Below are 19801 nucleotides of genomic sequence, written 5' to 3'. Positions count from 1 at the left end.
CAGTATACAGCGCAATTGGCAATTTGAATGTCTTATGGACGGTTTTTCCATATGGCAGTAATGTTGCAGCTATCCCTGTAAATGCCATAGTACATACTTTTTTCTCTTGACTTCGTATTAAATGATAGAGTGTAGTATAAATGAATGTTTTGCCTGATCCACCGGGTCCATCAATGAAAAAGTATGGTGATCTATCATTACTGATAGCTGGATTTGATGATTCTTCTAGAATTGTGTCAACAGTCTTCTTCTGTTGTTCATTGAGTTTCTCATATTGCGCTCTTCCAATGGCCTCATGTTCGTGAGGTAGCATATCATCGTCAAGTTCATCAGTTTCGTTAATCTGAGGCATTGATGGAAACTGTGAAAGACATAATCTTTCTTGGATGAGTATCGAATTTATTTGAATGTAGGCTTTTCTGTGAGCTTGTAATAGAGGCATTGTTCGTGAAAAATCTTGTGATAATGCATCTTTGAATTCGTGCCATAACTCTTCTGGGTGAATGGGCTTACAATGAATTAGGATGCGCACAAATAGTTGTCGTAATTGTTTAAGCATCATCCAAACCTCTGCTTCGTGTAGCGCATTTTTCCATTCATCATCGTTTTCAATTTGCCCTAATGCTAGACATGTACTCATATAACTGTCATGTGTTATTCCATTGACTGTTCTTAAATGTTGAAAACTTGTAGGCCCTTTCACTCTATTGAGCAATAATCTGAGATGAAATAATTCAGATTGTGTTGGACTAACAGAATGAATTCGTCCTATAGTATTAAAATAACTCTTCCGCTTTTGCCAAGAATAAATTCCATTTTTCTTTGCATATGTGTAATGACTTGGGATTTCTGAATATGTAAATTGCTTAGCATCTGGATCTCGTTCATTCAAAGTGAAGAAAGCCATTAAATGTGATTGCTTATTCATTGCTGCATCTATTAAACCTTCATTCTCAATATCTTCCACTGTAATAGTTTGTTGATTTTCCAAGTGTATTGACAATCGAAGAATGGCATGACTTCTTCCGTGCAAAGAAAAATTAAGAATACGTGCACATGCCTCAGGGGGGCAGACGTATCGAGTTTCAATATAATTTCTAATTTCATCGTGTTCAATAACTCCTTGGTTTTCATTTGACTCTGGATCCTGGACCACGACAGCTGCAGCATCATGTCCTTTGTAAATATACTTATAAAGATATTTAACGGCTTTTATACTTGAGACTAATTCTACATTTATATGACAATTGAGCATCATTAATAAATCTTTGTTATGAGGCACAACATTCTGATTATTGAAAACTGATCCATCACGACGTGTGTAAGTACAATTGTCTCGCCGTCTATAATGAGGATAGCCATCTTCATCCATCGTGGTGAATTCATTGAAGGTTTTTGGATAGTTTTCTGAACATTTCTTCTTTTCATTTAGGCACCAGTTCCCACATGGTCCATGTATCATATTTCATACAGTAATATCATGTAATCTAGCGTTTACCAGTGGGCTTGTGATTTCAGCTGATATATACTTATCAACAATTTCAGGTGTTGTGATTTTTGAATTTGGCTTTAATGTGAGCAACAAATGGATATGTGGTAGACCACGCTTCTGATATTCGATGACATAAACATACGCTTGTACTTCACCGAACAATTTTTTCTTTTTTATTATGTCCAGAAGCGCTTCTCTTTTTAGTTCAAAAACGCGTGCTACTAAATCGGGTCTATCAGAAGCTGTCTGGCCTTCTAAGAGATTTTCAGTTATTTCAGTCCACTTTGGATTACATGTCATTGTGATAAATAAATCGGGCTTGCCAAATTTACGAACTATTGTCATAGCATCTTGATACGTTTGTAGCATGTTGCGTGGTGAACCCTGATGTGATGATGGAAGAATAATGACTTTCCCTATACGACTGTTGGTTTCAGATGCTCTTCGTTGCAAATGATCTTGCAATCCTTGATATGAATCAGCTCGTAATTTTTTCTGCTGCGCTCTGAGATATTGCAGTCTGTCTTTTTCCATTTTCACGTATTAATCTACTACCCACTGTTGGAATAATCGACGTCCCATCAAAATATAATTGGGCTCCTCTCGGATTGCCATTGGATATTTGATATAAGCATTCCTTGTGACTTTTCTGTTTCCAGTTGCTAATAACATGTTGCAGTCCCATCCCAAGTTGCCATGTGGATATAATAATGGATAAGTCCAGGGCTCAACATTGGGATCCATCGAACTGACACTTTGCAAAAGCTTTGTACCTTTTGAACGAAGTGTTACATATGATTCAGGAATTTTACTATCGGCTCTGGTCGAAAATACCGCTGCAACTTCATTAACGCGCTGGAAATTATAACGCCTCTTGTCTAAACCCTTTTTCAATGTGAAAAGTAATTGTAATTCCGGTTCTTCTCCATGATTCTGTACCGTCATTGATTCTAATTTTTCTCTCATCATATTGTACGACTGGGCATGTGGATTGCATAGACGCATTGCCCTGTCAATAGCCTCCACAATTTCTGCATTCAAATCATTATGTGTCTGCATTCTATAATCAACTGCTTCCTCTGAATCAATTATAAAAAGTTGACCATATCTTGGCAATTCGTCATTCGAAGGATAGATAGCTGTGTTAACTTGATAGTAGATTTGTCCTTGGATTTTAAAGCAGAACGGTCCAGGACGCCGGTTATTAAATTTAACTAAGTTGGCATTGAATGAAGCAAATGAAAAGGAATTGTTGTAATAACGAATTTGCTCATAAAAATGATCAGACATATGATGTGTTCCATTGAATAAATATTCTAGAATCTCTGGAGGTCTCTTGAGAGCTGATAAAACTACTTTGCCATGAATGCAACAATCATTGAACGAATTCTTTTTCTTTAATACTTTTTCTGCCTTGAAGTGTTTTGCTTGGCAATGTTGACACAAGACATTCATACCACCAAGATAATGTTCAGGAATATCTCGTTGAGGAGTTGCAATGACAGGATTGAAATTAGTGGATACTTGTTGAGGTATTAGTGTTGGATTAAATGAAGTATCATTTTGTTGGTGAAAGTCCTGTGTAATTCTATTGGTAGGAATGCGATTAGAACGATGAGTATGAGCATAACTGTGATCGTGTAAAGCCCTGCATGGAGGATCTTTTGGTTTATGACAATAATTATGATCAGTAAGCTGATAATGGGGATGGACAATTCTGTTATGGGCTATTCTCGTTGAATTATCAATAGCTTGAGGACGTGATGTTGAAGATGTATTAAATGATAAATAAGATTGATGATAAGAATGAGATTCTAATGAAATTTCGCTTGACAAATTCACATTTAGAATCTCCGATTGGGTGTCAGAAGTTTGTCCCAACTTTATTCTTTTTGATGATACAACTCCTTCATCAACAGATTCAGATATTTTTTTTGACATTTTCAAATTTTTTGTAGTCTACTTGGCTGGTATTCAGTTTTTTTCAAAGTTTCCTCTGACTTCCTCTATTTGTCTTTTATGGTACTGTTAATTCTCTTTGTAATCTTTCTGGCTCTAATTCAACTTCAATTTCCTTTTTCAGACTGGTATATCTAGTTTAATCTGAGTTATCTCCTTATATCTAGTCTAATCTGAGTTGTCTCTTTATAATCTTGATATGTCTGGAAGGGGAAGATGAATCGTTTTATTGTAATTTTACCCAATTTACATTATACAAAATCGAAAGTTTCACCTATGGACAATATTATCTTTACAATTTATGTTTACAATATATTTTTTTATTTATCTAATACAAAAACAGGTGGTCACCGTTACTCGGCTAAACAGGAAGCTGAAAAAGACATTACTATGAATTTGTTTGTCAACGGAACAAAAGAAAAAGTACAGAAATTCAAAATTTTCACTCACAATTAACCTTCCTGTTGAAGTAGTTTCACGTCTCTGCAAAACTCCACCTCCAACTGTGCAATGATCTCACAGCACAAACGTAGATTGGATTAGAATACAATCAAAAAGCCCTGGAAAAACATGTAATAATGTGAATAATTTCGGAGATAAAACGTTCATGTTTAACCCTTAGCGGCCACACCTCATCCAAGCCACATAGCATAAAATTCATAACTCTGCTATTTTGAAATATTGAGGGCTAGTATTTTAGAATGATCTACACCATATATGCCACTACCATAAAAAAATAATAGTATCCGCCGATTATTCAAAAACCATATTTATTTTGCAAAATTATTGGAGGAAAAAAGGAAAAAAATGACAAATCATAAATGACGAATCATGAAATGCTGAAATGGTTTTCAAATACGTATTCATGATTAGAAAAGTGAAAAAATAATAAGTGGAATAACTGCTCACCCCATGTGGCTGCTAAGGGTTACACAGAATATTGAAAACTATGTTATTTGATTGATGTTGTACGTATATTCAATTATTATTCTTTATTTGTGACATCATAAATCATGTGTCATTGTATAGAATGCATAAAAATAACATCAGTCGTGATCATTCAATCATTCCCTAATATGCTATTGTAGATTCTATTGATCAAATAATTGTTTTAATAATTGTTTTAATTATTATTTACCTACTTGTATTTCCAGAGCCTTAAACTGTTCTCAATTCTTTCTTTATTATCTGCTCACATTTATAGTTTTTTTTCAATAATAAAGACAATATATTATTATTATCTATTATTATTTATATATATATATATATATATATATATTTCCTTTCCTTTATTGAAGAATGTTAGAGAGGAATAGCACATGCGGTTATTCGAGGTTAGAATTATTCCACCGCAGAATTGGAGGGACCATGGAGGATAGATTCTCCATGAGAGGAAAAAATTAGACTATGCTCCGGTGGCGACATCTCAGAAATTGCAAATACTCCGTCGGTAAATCATTATGCAAATTTTCACATTGAAAAAATCTTATTAAAAAAAATCTGGAGAAATTTGACGACTCTAGGAATTGGAAGAAAGGAAAAATTGGAGGACAGGCCTGAGAATAAAAAATGACTGAGAAAAGTAATTTGTGAGTCGAGTAGTCAATTATTTTTACAACTAAATCCTTTATTTTCATACAAACGAATGCTTTCAAACAGTTCTCCTCATTAATACCTCGCTAGATCACCAGTTATCATCATATAAAGAAAATCAACACATATTAATTCTTATCTTAGGATAATATGATGTGTTTGCATATAAAAAAAAACATTTATCAAGGGTGCTCTGCACCCTCACGTCCTCTTACCTCTGCTCAAGAAAACAAAAATTATCGTATCATCTTTTGAAATATAATACTAATCATTGGTTGTTTATACTTTTTAATCATCAGAATGGGATCACGAGTTTTTTTTTGGAAAAGAAAGAATAAAAAATTATTGGGAATGAAAAAAACGAAACAAAAATGAAGCCGTCATGAAGACAAATAAAAAAATCTCGTGACACTCAGGCTCGATGTCTTACTTCTCTATAACATTAGAACATTTTTTAAAATATAATAATAATAATTTCTTTTGTCTTTATATTTCTCAATCACGTGAGTAAGATCACGAGTTTTTTTTCACAAAATGAAGAATAAAAAGTTATTTGAAATGAAATAAAAAAAAAACAAAACAAAAATGAATCCGCCATGAAGACAAATAAAAAAAAATCTTGTGAAAACTCGTGATTCTCAGCTCGACGTCTTACTTCTGCATAATATCACAACATTTTCCTATAATATAACATTTCTTTTTGTTATAAAATAACATATAATTATGACATTGTAGTTCTATCATGTGATAAAAAAAGCATAAACATAAGGACATTATGACTCAGTCATTGTGACAAAAAAAAAGTACGGAAATTCTAGGATGAACTCAGGATACTCCACTCTCTCGCTTATGATATAATTTTTTTTCTTACAATTAAAAATCACATCATTTTGACTTCAACTTCATTAGTCTTTCGTCATCAGATAAACTTAGTTCGAGTCTCCCATTATCAGGTAAAAATAAAGTCAGTCGAAAAATAGAAAAAGATGACGATTTTCTCTGAAAAAAGTGAAATTGTCATCTTTGACTCAATACTTATGAAAATACGCTAAGCATAATACGAATAACTGAGTTATTTCCTCATTCCTGAAAATTATCAATTGAATGTTCTTTCAAATTACACGAAAAATGATTGAAAAATATTTTGGTTAATTTTGGCAACCTATGACCAAGAGATTGAATATTTTCAATGATCCATGTTGGCCAAAATATTTCTTCGTGAATCATAGAAAAAAAATATTTAAAAATATTGCGTACCAACAAATGAATTAGAAAAGATTGATAATAACCGGTGTCCAGATAGCTTTATGCTCCATGAGCTGGTGATGGGGGTCCATTCCTGTCGACCTCGTCTTCGATGACAACCACATGATCAGCTTGATCTCCGTCGTCCAGTCGAGCTCGTTGTGGTCTCACTTGACGACCGTCCAGCACACCATTGGCTTCACCCTCATCCCTGGCTCCAGGTAGTGACCTCTTATTAACTCGAGGGTGCAGTTGATCATAGAGTGGTGCTTGTACCACTGGTCCTGCTGCCTCATCCAGAAGAACTTGTGGAAGTGGTGGTGCATTGTCTCTCACATCAATGATTGGTTGTACAACCTGAGCAGGGGCTACCACTTCAACATCAGCGACTAAGGCAGCGTTATCAACCTGGGGTGGAACCATGACTGGTTCATTATCCTGAGGTGCAACCTGAACGGCTTCAGGTTACTCTGGTACTGCAAAAGGCACAGGAAGTTCTGGCTCGTCATCAATTTCATGCCTTTCAGGGAGTCTCTTGAAACCTCCTCGAAGTTGCTGTGGGCTCATTACTTGTTCATCCATCACTCTTATTTCGTCCATTCTTTGCACTTGGAGGACGATGGTTATACCTATTCCTTCGAGGAGTCCCTTCAACTGTGACATGCGCACCCACTTGTGGACTTACGTGTATGTCGAAGTTGGCAACATTCAAGCAAAGGTGATATCGACCGTTTGTAATGGCTCCAGCTCCGTAACTCATGTTCCCCAATGCGTGCTGCTGAATTCTGACTTTTATATATCCCTCAACACCTAAACAAGAGAAAAAAAGATCAACTAAAATATTGAGTTTTTTAAATTTATTCAGTTGAGAAAAAAAATGTCAATTTTTTTTTTAATTCTCAAAAAGCTAAATTTGACTCCTTGATAAAATTTTATAACAGAAGCCATTACATGATTATTTTTGAGAGAATTTTGAGAGAGTCATTATTTAAAAAATACTCGATAATTAAAAAAATCACTTACGTATCAAATCCTCGTATCTTGCAAGAGTTCTCAAAGAGGCGACAACTCTTGGCTGCGGAATATCTGGTACATTTTGTGGTAAATCTCCAAGAATATCGACCATGGTCGATGCACCAATAGATAATTCCACGCTGATGAGATTGTCAGCGTGATTGATGAAAGCAGGATTCGATGGGACGACCCTCCCTCGTTGAATGTGGATAACCTTTCCCAGGATACGTCCGTTAAACTCTCGTGCTCGATCTTGCCAGAAAAGGACACGAATATTTCGTCCCCCATCTGGACCTTGATTGTTCAGAATGGCTCTGAGTAATTCAACTTTAGGGGGTGGTGCGTTTGCACATCTCCTCTGGGGATCCAATCGAACAACACCAGCTGTTATATCCCTGAAAAAATGAATAAATAAATAAATATGTTGAACTAAAATTTCAACAAAAAGAACACTTTCAACGTAATGCATTGTTGGAATGCCTATCATTTTTCTTATCACCGGAATTTACGACAAAAAAAATCTTAATCAAAAAACTATTCAGACATCAAACATGTTTTTTTCTTCGTGAAAAACTGAAAAATTGATCAAAAATTCATCATTCCTAAATTTCACTTGATCAAATTGAAATTTGGTCTGGAAATATTGATAAATCTTGACTGTAAAAAAAAATTGCAGCCGAAAAAATTAATTAGATATCAAACTTTTTTTTTACAGATTATTCATAACAATATTAACTTTTTTACTAATTCAAATTTTACCCGATTAAATTAATTATTATTGAATACTTTTGAGTCATTAATCGATTTTGAAAGGAGAAAGAATCCTAACCAAAACAGAATTGTAACTTCAAGCACGTGGATGAAAAATTGATCGAAAGTAAAAATCACCTAATTAAATTGAACAATTAAATTTCTTTTTATAATATTAATTAATCAATTTTAATTGAAAGAAGCTGCAACTGAAAGAGAAATTCGACATCAAGCATGTGGATGAAAAATTGATTGAAAGTGAAAATGCTCGATGAGACACTATGGCTGCCGCCATTACTATCGGTTGCACAAATACGCGTTGGAAATGGGAAATTGATTTGTTTTTTTTTTAAAGAAAGAAACGATAAAATCAAAAAATACTCACGCTGTATTGTCCCCAGCTTGGAGGTTATCCATCTCCTCATTAGATGTGAAATTAATTTCATTATTATCACCCATGCTGGATGGATTCGATCGATAGTAAAAAGCACAATATACACGTCTTAACTCTACGCAGGTCACCGGCGATGAGACCGAACATTCAAAGTGCACACGCATTTCATGAGATGAGAAACGACCTTTCTCAGGAGGCGTATTTGACGCCATCTATAATTGCAAATTTTTCTTTTTTATCGACTGAACATGTGTGTGCATATTATTTATCGGCTGAACATATGCATGATGTTTTTGCCATCTATCGGTGACATGTATCAACTGAACATGTATATATTCCGCCATGATCCGCCATGACAGTTTTTACATGCTAACCGCCATGACACTTTTTCATGGGTGCTTTTTAATATAAGGACCGTGAGAGAGAGACACTACCACGAGGGCGGTCATCTGATCCTGTGGCAAGTTACCGTTCCAGAGTGTTGCCAATAGCCTAAGCCGTCCCCAATTCTCACCGTTTTGTAGTAGTGTGCATGTGCCGCCGTGCGTCTTTCATGACGCACAAATATGTCGAGTAACCCCCCACTCTCTTCACATCGATACGATTCGTGCGTTAGGCTGTTCAGTGGGTTAATTACAATTAGATAAATGATTGAACAAAATTGATTAGAAGTTGGGGAGGCTACAGCAAAACAGACAGTTTTTTTAGAGATATTAAAAAGGATATTCCAACCATTCCCTCAAGCTTCCATGCGTAGTAACGAAGCTATCGAGAATTTTTCGATAATTTTGGACGTTGGGATATGACAACTGATAATTGTATTGTTTCAGAAACTGATTGAAGGATCGTCGACAAATGAACAATTCCCATCGTTCTTGAGCCATTAACCCTCTCTTTCTTTTAAGCCACGAGAAGCCACGAGAGACAACGGAGTGGGGACCATGTGTTCTTACCTAGTAACCTGTGGTGGGGAAAACCTTAAGAGCAAAAGAGTGTTAATCAAGTCATGTGAAGAAATCTATTCAGGAATCAGAATAAACAGAATCATCTATTAATTCCTTATTCTAATTAATCATTGACCGAATAATCATTCACAATTCCATCATGATTACTCATTTCGAGGGGCTTAGAAGCTAGCGTACATATTCACCCAATGACATTTCAGTAGTGAAGTGGTCAATCGGTTTAAGTCGAGTTGGTGACGTATTTCCCAATGATACGTGAAGAAAGCCTTCAGATCACCTGAAAGAGTCTTAAGGGCTGGAGATGTACATGATACCTAATAGAGACCTAGAAGGCACCTTAGAGGCGCCTTACCAACATATTCCCCAATGATACCTAAAAATCACCCAAAAGAGACTTGAGGGTTGCGGACATATTTATCAATGATACCTAAAAGGCACCTGGAAGGCACTTGAGGGTTAGCGACGTATTTCCCAATTATACCTAAAAAACGCCTAGAAGAAACTCAAAGATTCGGGGGGATGTATTCTCCAATGATACCTAAAAGAGACCTAAAAGCTACCTTGAAAGCATAGAAAAGTGACTCAAGAGTAGGCCACGTATTTCCCTGCGATACCTACAAGGGACCTTAGAGGCACCTGAAAAATGGGCGAGCTAGTCTTTCGGAACTCGAGATTTATGTATAACATCTTCACGCGTCATGATTTTGGGCCGAATCTATACCAAATAGATTCCCTCTCAGTGATCTATTAACTGATATCCACCGAATGGTAGTATTTTTTTTTGTTTATTCTGATTTTTATCGGCGTATTCATTGAAATATAACCCAGAGTTTCTTCTTCTTCTATTCTTTGTGGCTTTATCTTCTAACCCTAGTAAAGACAAGTGCCAATAACACAGAGGTTATCCACTGCCACTGAAACTGTCGCTCTGCGTGTCGGGTGGGCCTCAGTCAATGAACGCCATCTCTTGGCGCAACGAACTCTGTCCTGATTAGGCACACGGACACACACTAATATTGAGCACATTTGCACGGAATCACTGCCAGCCAAAATTTCACTGGCCTACCGAGGATGAAGATGTTACACATAAAAAACTTGGGGATTGAAAACATGTTTCCCCATGATACTTGAAAAGCAACTAAAAGAGACTTAAGGATTCGAGGAGATGTATTCTCCAGTCATACCTAAAAGAGACCTAAAAACACCTTGAAAGCATGAAAAAGTGAATCAGGGATTGGCGACGTGTATATCCCAATCTAGGAAAAAAAAACGAAAAAAAATCGTTAAAAAAAACGCCAAGTAACCATTTCAGTGCGTTGTTGCCCGAGAGAACGAGTTATGGCACAGGAAAATTCCCCATGATGAATCCCAGAGGACTCATTCAAGGACGATTGGTTCTGAAAAATTGAAAAAAAAAATTGAAAAAAAAAATTGAAATGACAAAGGGTGCCAAGTTCATGAAGCATGACCGTAGAAAGTGTGGTTATTCACACCAAGTCCATAGAAGAGTTTCAATCTTAGCGGTTCAAAGAAAAAAAATGTTCATAAAAATGGTCAAGACCAACGTACATGGCGTGGTTTTTTGAAATACTCGATGAGAACATCAGGCGTTCGTGCTTGATAGCAGTGTCAGATAGACCTCATCTACAATCCAATCATTCTTAAGATAAATACGTAGTTAAGAAAATTGTTAAGTTGGACACTTGTAAAAATACGATTTTTACGTGATTGTAAATGAGCAATTATCTCGATAATAAGTGGGTTTAGCGGAAAATGTATGAAGACATTTTTCGTAGAAAATTGTATCAGTTACAAAAGAGGTCTGTTTGGAGGGAAAACTGAATTTAGGGTGGATTGGGAAAGGGGTAGTGGAAATGCCGGTGAAAAACGAACGCACTGAGTCTATAAAAAATATACTGATTTATTCGGTGGAATCGAACCGCCTTAGCGTCACTTGTTAAACTCTATTAATTGTCACTGAAATTAATTCAAAATGTTCTGAATTTAACACTGGAGATTTTCTGAATAATATACTGAATAATAGGAGACTGTACTGAGAATTTAAATAGGAGATGTACTGAGAAATCAAAATGTCTCGAACGGGTGATGTACTGACGCTGTTCGGACAACCGAAAGTAGCTTTAGAAAAACGATATACTGCTCGCTCAACTCATTTGCTACGACTCTCTACGACTCTCTACGACTGACTCTGAGATTCGGTGATTGACTAGGCCTGACCGTTGACCCGAGGTTTCCCGAAGATTTTCGTAAGTGGCCGATCTGTGGTCAACCGTTGATGTACTGAATTTTAACTGCGTTTCAAATAAGGTCGATTGAGATTTTCCCTTAACCCTACTTGTTTTTGAGATAAATGCAGAATTATCAAAAAATTGAAATTGGTTATTTGGAATAAGATGATTTTTACATTATTTTAAATACACGATTATTTCAGTAATGAGTGGGTTTAGCGGAAAATGTCAAAAGATATTTTTGGTGGAAAATTTTGTCAGCTACAAAAAAGTTCTGTTCGAAATACAGCCAAAATCTCCATGACAGTCACGGTCGACTAACTCGGCCATCTCCGAAAATCTCCGTGAACTTTCGGGTCAACGGACACAGGTTAGCGCGGCATCCGGAAGAGTCACCTCAGTAGTGTTCACGTATCGTTACGATAATGAGCTAGCGTAGTCAGTCAATCCGCATTTAATATTCAGTTTAGTACATCAACTTGTTGATTAAGTTCAATATGTTCTCAGTAACTCAACGCGATAAAAGTGAACAGACAATTATCAGTGAAAGTAGACATTCAACATTTAAAATACCAAAGAGTGTAACTATTGTGACAAGTGGTTCGATCCCACGAAATATACTTGATTTTTTATAAACCGCCTAATAAAATTTTCCCAGCATCTCCCTCCACATTTTTCATCCCACATCCCACCCTAACTCCAGACATTCACCAAACAAGTTCTATTAAGATTTTCCCCTAAACCCACTCGTTTCTGAGATAAATGCAGAACTGTCTGAAGTTATGAAGTGTTGTCACTGAAAATAACCTATAAATTCACATCCCGCTACTTGCTGAATGTTCTTGATAATGATTGATTTCTGGGAGAATTATGGAAAGACATTTTTCGTTGCAAATTGTTTCAGCTTCAAAAAATTTCCTATGACATATTCCTCTAAAAACATTCGTTTGCGAGATACATGCTTAATTAACAAAAATGTCGAACTGAATTTTGAAATTCTCCACTTCTCACTCATTACGCGCATACGCATCACATCAGTATTCAGTGCATGCGCATAATTCACTCGAAATCCTGAGCAGATGCGCATTGTTCACTTGAAACCCTGAGCGCCTTGCGCATTACACACCCAACCAGTTGACGAACTCTATATCAGAATCACTCCTGCCAACTTTCAGGAGTGATTCTGATGAAAATTCATCTCATTCGTGAAATCAAGGAATAATACGTGATGTTAAACACATATCTCCGTAAATACTGATGGTAAACAAAAGTAGTGACAACAATGTCAAGGTCATAGGCGATTTAAATGATGAAACTAACGTCAGTTTTCGCGTAATTAGTGGCATTTTGATTTTAATCGGAGAGTCCTCATGCGGTGGTAGTGGAGGGGGTAGTTGCGTCGTGTATAGATACGTAGTAGCTGCCGGCGAGTTTCGGTGAGAGATGAAATGCTTACTTGGCCGATACGCTACCGTGTATCTCGATGATATCTAAAGGAGACCTTGAAGGCACCTAGAAACAACTTGGAAGTTACGGACATATTTCTCAAAGATATACCTAAAAGGCACCTAAAAGAGACTCAAGGGATGGGGGGGATGTATTCTCCAATGATACCTAGAAGAGACCTGAAAGGTAACTAAATATGACTCAAGGAGTGGGGATGCATTCTCCAATTATTCCTAAAAGGCACCCTGAAGGCACCTAAAAACAACTTGGAAGATGCGGACATATCTCCCAATGATATACCTAAAAGGCACCTAAAGAGACTCAAGGGTTTGGGAAATGTATTCTCCGATGATACCTAAAAGAGACATAAAAGCCACCTAAAAGCGACTCAAGGGTTGGTGATATATTTCCTAATAATCCCTAAAAGGAACCTTAAAGGCACCAAAAAAAGACTTAGAGGAGACCTAAAACACACTTCTGTCATTTTAGCCGCGTTGTTTTTTAACCAGTAGTTCTATTTCAGAAATTCCATATTCCTTAATCAACGAGTAATATCAATCATCAATATTCCCCATTCTTTTATTAATGAATAATCTAGTGACCAAATTGTTCCATTAGTAAAGTAATGATTATGTTCATGTAACAATTTAGGAAAAAAATATAGTAGCCGAAAGAGAATGAGTAGTGGCGCTACTTAGCAATATGGCGAAATCCAGTTGTCCTTAGCAAAAATGATAGAAAAATAAAATATAAGTTTTTGTGGTTAAAAATGCATTCGAGTCATTTAAAAACATAACACAATTAACAGATGAATTGAACGCACTGCATTTCTCATCATTTTTTTAACTGGTAATTATGGAGTCAATTTTCCCCATTATTCTAATAATGAGCAGTCCGAGTAGGAATCATTTCATTACTTATATTGATTCTTTTCTCCTGATAAAAGTCAAGAAAAAAAAACGGAAAATTCATGACTGACAATTCTTGAAGGAAAAATACCAATAGAATGAGTTATTTAAAAAAATTAACACCTATAGACTATATTCTAGAAGAAAATATGTATTAAAAATGCCCGGGAGAATTGCATAATATTCAAACAGGTTTGGCGCAACAAGTGAATAGAATTTTTCAATAGAATTCTTATAGAACTGAGCCTTGAATATGTATATAACCAACGTATTTTCAGGGGAATCTTGAGATATTTCAGTATTTGAATGCCCCTGTTTTTTAAGGATATCCAAGTACTTTGGCTATTTTTACTTCCGAATGGAAGATGTGTATTTGAGAGATTTTTTGATTTTCTAATTTCGATGGCAAATGGTCTAGAATGTTATGAAACGTGAAGAAATTATGTTTTTGGGGTTAGGTCTGTATGTATGTGTGTGACAACGTCGGTTTTTAGTGATCAATTTTTAGAAAATTCAAGATAATTACAGTGCAATCAGTCGATAAAAGTCTGTAATTTTGGCTCATAATAGCTATCATTAAGCTTCACTTTGGTACACAGTTTCAGCCCGATCGAGCTAGTAGTTGGAGATATAACAACTTCTTTAAATTTCGTTTTTCTTCAATATCTAAAAATCTACTCAACCGATTTTAATTTTTTTGTTCATAATACTCGTCTGGATAGCCTCTATCTAGATCAATTAATGTATATATATCCGTTCAAACAAAATTTGAAGATATTGCCATTTTCCCGTTTTTTCATGAAAAATCTTGTTTATACGATAACCTGATAAATAATGGAGATAGTGAGTTGAAATTTTGTATGCTTCTAGCTTTTGTTACAGAAAAGGTTGGTGTTGTGAATGAGCATAATCGGCTCAGCGGTTCTTGAGATATTCAACCTTATGTGTAAATATATTTCTTCAAATATCTCATAAACTACTGGAGGGCTTTCAATTTTTTTTTCAAAAATACTGGTCTCGGCGGCTACTATCTAGATCAATCAAAATATGTCTACCCAACCATACAATCATTCAGAGATACTCCCGTTTTTTTGTTTTTCAAATTTTCTCATTATTTTACGCAACATATTTTGAGAAAACAAGAAAATAGCAAGTTGAAATTTGGTGTGATTGTAGCTCTTACAATATTGAAGATTCGTATTTTGGGTAGGCGCAATCGACCGAGCAGTTTCGCCGATATTTAACCTTTTGTATAAATCTATTTCATTAAAAGGTTGAATATCTTCTTGTAGACAGCTTGTATCCTAACTGTAGATAGCTTACGGTTACAGCTGTATACCTGTCACAAGGACAGGGAATTGCTACGGATCCATTCGGAAGCTTACTACCAATGAAATCGGTGGAAATGAAAAAAAGAAAAGAACTAATAACGCAAAAAGTAATGGTCACATGCCTTCTGTCGGATGGGCTCGAACCCGTGCTTGTTACTTTTGTAGTTGGACATCAGAACATTCATTTGAGCCCCATTTGACCCTAGGTTTCTGATATTTCACGAATATTTTATTATTTCAACTTTGAAGGTCTGAATTTGATTCTTGATATTGAACCGTGAGAAAACATTTAAAAAATCGGAAAAAAATTAGAAAGTCTACATTTGAAGGAAGATCGATAAAATATTTAAAAATTATAATTTGTAAAGATTACGAGTATTTTTATAAATAATTTATAAAAAATCAATTTTCCACCATAAAAATAATTTTTTTTGTTTAAACAATTCCAATCGTTTATTTATAAAAAAGGAATGTTTAAAAAAAATGATAATTATGTGCAAAATGTAATTTGAATAACCATGAATATCCATGATTTTTTTTCAATTTTGTTCACGCAATTTAATTGACGAATTCGATGATTGAAAAAGGCTGAATCTCTAGTGTGGTCTATACCAAACTATTAAAGATAATTAGATATCCTTAAGAAAAAATTCAGATACCTGTTCATTATTGGATATTACACGGAGAACAATTTTTTAGAAAAATTCTGGTACGAGTACTAGAAAAAATCACAATCCACCGGCTGTGAAAAATTCTACTGCTGTTAAGGTAAAATTTCTGGGGATTTCTGTTGAATTTTCACAGAAATACGGGGAAAAATTCACGTTTTCCCTAATAAAATTTCTACTGCCGGCACTGAAATTTTTTTCTGGCTGTCACTTTGCGCCTTTTTTCCCGTGCTAGCACTAAAATTTTTTCTATAAAATTTCTCTCCGTGTATTGATAATCATTTTTCCGTACGAATCTTCACTTTTCGTCGTCCGGAGATTGGTATTGACGCTTCCCCAAACTCGTAAAAGTGAAAATCACTACGGAAAAATACACGATCACGATTCGTTCACGAATAGTGCCATGGGGTTTTTTTACTCGCGTGGTTGGCAACTCTTCGCTTTCAGCTCGGACCCCGACACCACGCGAGTAAAAAACCCCACAGTATACATTCCTGTTATTTCCGGAGATAATCAGGCAAATCACATTTTTCCCTTACTCAGGATTTGAGGACCGAAACATTCGTATGATGAAATCTGATCTAACAAGTCATGAAAAATTTACCACCTCCCATTATTGATCAGAAAACTAACGAAAACTTCATCACGTTTCATTACTCATTGATAAACTAATAAGAAACATGTTGCCTCTCATTATTCTTTGAAAAAATAACGAATAACTTTTAGTTTATCATTACTGAATACTTATTCATAGCATATTATCTTTCCTAAAATTAGCAACTGAATTATCAAACTATCAAGAAAATTTATTATTAATCAGTTACTAGTTAACGGAAAATGAAATTTTTCCATTACTCACTAAGAAAGTAATACAAATTTCATTTCTATTATTAGGAACGATTAAAGTAATGAATTACCGACAATATAATATTGATATTTTGCCAGTCTCTGCCGTGCGGTGGGTCTTCATCGGTCGGCCACCTCTGGTCGATTTGAATTCACTGTTCATGTGTATACAAGTATTTTAAATATTCAGAATGCATGAGAAAAAGAAGAATCGAGTTCCAATGTGTGAGTTTGCTTTTTCTTAATGACTGACATATCGACCCCAACCGATAGGGCCGCAAAAATAAAGTTATTTTTAAATACACTATCGATACACGGGCTATAAGTAGTCTTACGATAACAAAATACATACATTGTCGAGTTTTCGTGCCTATCGGAGCGGGCTAAATCGAAGTAGATTCTCATCATCATGAATACTATTCTGGCGGAGTGCAGTCAATAAAGAATATATCGTTTGTTTGGTAAGTTCAGTAAGGCAAAACTGAGTAAATTGAACCGGCGGGGATAAACAAGAAAAAAGGGGCAAAATGGCATTATCAAGCATTTATTTGAGCCTTTTCACCGCATCATTACGTCATTAGGATTCAAATCTAGCCACGGCAACCTGTGACACGATAAAGAAATCAAAAGATCTTTTACGACAGTACATCGACAATCATCAGATAACGCCAGCTAGGGTTATTGAATAGAAAATATATATAATAATAATTTCAGATCATTCTTGTATGAAAAAGATGGGAATCAATCCCCTTAACGTTCTTCAATTGTTGTTGGTGACCTTCCAACAATTGGCATTGGAAAACACTCCAGTAACACAACAAGAGATAGAATTGAAAGGAAAACTGGAACAAATTCCACTCGATGCCATGAATGAATTCAATGGTGTAGACATTGTTGAAGAGGAAACACTTGCATTCCAGGAACCTTTTAAGGATGTATCAATGGAAATAGTAGAGGATAATGACAAGATATGAGGTTTTGATAATAATGACGATCAATGTTTAATTGTTTCTGAGGGATTGACATATGATTATAACGCAAAAGCCGTGGAATTCTGAAGGAGCGGACAATCGAAAAATCTTGCATCAAAAACGGTTTAAAATCGATTTCGCAAAGTAAAATCAATAACCCAATTGCAGCGTTGGGCTCATACACTCAATAAGGGAGGAACTTATAGAGAAAAAATAGGCCGCATTTGCCAGTACGTTCGAGACAATTTTAAAAACTCCGTGGAAGCGGGACACATTATACATGATATAGGTTTACAAAGATGGGTTTTGCAAGCTCAGAAAGATATTGGGTATGAGGATATTCGTTTCAAATCATCCTCACATTGGGTGAAAAATTTCAAAACGAGCTCATAGAAGTGTGCGCAGAAAAATTGATAAATTCATTACAAAGAAAAACTTGAAGGTGCAGACCATTCGCAACAAACAGCCGATAATTTTGGCTCTGATATCACACAATTAATTATAGATAGAGGTTCGGAAAATATTTTCAATTCCGACCACAGTGGTTTCCAGTTGGAAATACATTTTGGATGAACATTGCAGTTGAAGGGCGACACCAAATTCAATGTTTAGTGCGGTCAGTCTCATTTGTAACTCATAGTTATACCATTCAGCCTTTGATTTCAGCTGATGGGAAATTGCTATCACCACTTTTCATCGTGTCGAAGGAAACGACCGGTCAATTTGGACCGGTCGTAAAGAACGATTTATTCAAGCCTTCTAACGTATATGTTATGCCTTCCGAATCCAGAAAACTTACTTCAGGTATGGATAGATCAATATAATTTTACTATGACTGAACTATGACTTTCAGATTACTTCAAAACTTGGCTTAAAGAGGTATATTATCCAAACGTTGGACCTTCGAGTGTGATATTGATCGATTCGTGGAGTGGACGCTGGTCTTTCGTTGTAAACGAAGTTACTCCTCTTAACAAGAAAATTACCATAAAATTAATTCCGAAAGGTACCACGGGAAAAATTCAACCCCTAGATGTGTTTGATTTCAGACAATGAAAAAATTATGTAAGACATTTTTCGGATAGTGTGATATTGATGAACGAGGAATTGAATCTTCATTTGAGGAATGATATCATCAAACTTTAATCGTTAGTGCATAACCAATTTCCATCTCCACGATATGTAGATTTGTTTAAATTCTCATGGTATAAAAGTGGTTCCATCAGCAAAAAACTAGAAGATTTTGATAACCTTGTTGAATTCGGATTTAAAAAAAAATCCAATATTCACTGTGACGTAGACGGTTGTTCGAATATAACAAGTGTCAGATGTTTTTGGTATAAAAAATCAGTATGTCTGAAGCATTTCTTCGATTACTATCATTACTGCACACATTATGAACCTTAATACGTATCAAGTAAAATTGAAAACTAAAAAAAATATAGCGTGAAAGAATTTCCCGTGACTAATAAATTTAAAATGTTACTTCAGGAAAATTACCGTACATTTAGTGAACATGAAAATTCTATATTGAGTTGATTCTTCAGTGACTATCAAATAAATTTTTGAGAAACGAGACTATCAAATAAATTTTTGAGAAACGAGACAACAACTTGAATCTGATCAACATCTCTTTCTTGAGGATCATCAACGGAGGGCTATATACATTAGATCTTAGGGCCACTCTCATTTTGATGAAACCATGTTTGGACGCATCATCATTAACAGAAATTTGAAAAAAAAAATAGACTTTGAAATAAAGCAAAAATTACGTGCTTTGTTTGTTCGGACCAAGTTTCGTATACACAGAGTTCAGGACTATTAAATAAAACTTCATCATTTTTATTACTATACTGATTTCCCAATTTATAATAATTTGTAATAAATTTTTAATTTTTTTAAACTTTTTGATAAATTTGAGTTAACAGGATTAAACAATTCCCAGGGGTCCTGTACCGCCTGAAGGGGTG

The 19801-nt window shown here is 35.3% G+C and overlaps 2 protein-coding genes and 1 long non-coding RNA gene across 3 annotated transcripts in view; all 3 read right to left on the bottom strand.

Moving 5' to 3' along the window:
- LOC107037361 (intraflagellar transport protein 88 homolog) overlaps positions 1-19801 on the bottom strand; it is a 118204-nt gene that overhangs the window by 78903 nt on the left and 19500 nt on the right. The gene's annotated exons all lie outside the window — the stretch shown is intronic.
- LOC107037362 lies at positions 3661-4787 on the bottom strand. The gene is made up of 3 exons (XR_001460827.1): positions 4594-4787; positions 3902-4011; positions 3661-3824 (listed from the first exon to the last, which is right to left on the bottom strand). It is a non-coding gene; the product is annotated as an uncharacterized LOC107037362 (long non-coding RNA).
- Positions 6292-8563, bottom strand: LOC107037359. Its single transcript, XM_015255879.1, has 3 exons — positions 8439-8563; positions 7313-7698; positions 6292-7099 (listed from the first exon to the last, which is right to left on the bottom strand). Exons 1-3 carry the CDS (start codon positions 8510-8512, stop codon positions 6864-6866), a joined length of 696 nt encoding a protein of 231 aa, XP_015111365.1. The 5' UTR covers positions 8513-8563; the 3' UTR covers positions 6292-6863.

This window comes from Diachasma alloeum, unplaced genomic scaffold (assembly GCF_001412515.2).
Source record: "Diachasma alloeum isolate Michigan unplaced genomic scaffold, Dall2.0 Dall_scaffold_00218, whole genome shotgun sequence".
In the NCBI taxonomy this organism is placed as follows: domain Eukaryota; kingdom Metazoa; phylum Arthropoda; class Insecta; order Hymenoptera; family Braconidae; genus Diachasma; species Diachasma alloeum.
Note: the sequence above shows the minus strand (reverse complement) of the source record. Positions and strands in the feature narration are given on the sequence as shown.

Excerpts from the sequence above, each read along its gene's own strand:
- LOC107037359 (XM_015255879.1), bottom strand. The coding sequence starts at position 8,512 with ATGGGTGATAATAATGAAATTAATTTCACATCTAATGAGGAGATGGAT. Across the intron at positions 7,699-8,438 it reads CAAGCTGGGGACAATACAGC|GGATATAACAGCTGGTGTTG; the intron begins GTGAGTATTTTT and ends TCATTTTTTCAG. Across the intron at positions 7,100-7,312 it reads AAGATACGAGGATTTGATAC|GTGTTGAGGGATATATAAAA; the intron begins GTAAGTGATTTT and ends TCTCTTGTTTAG.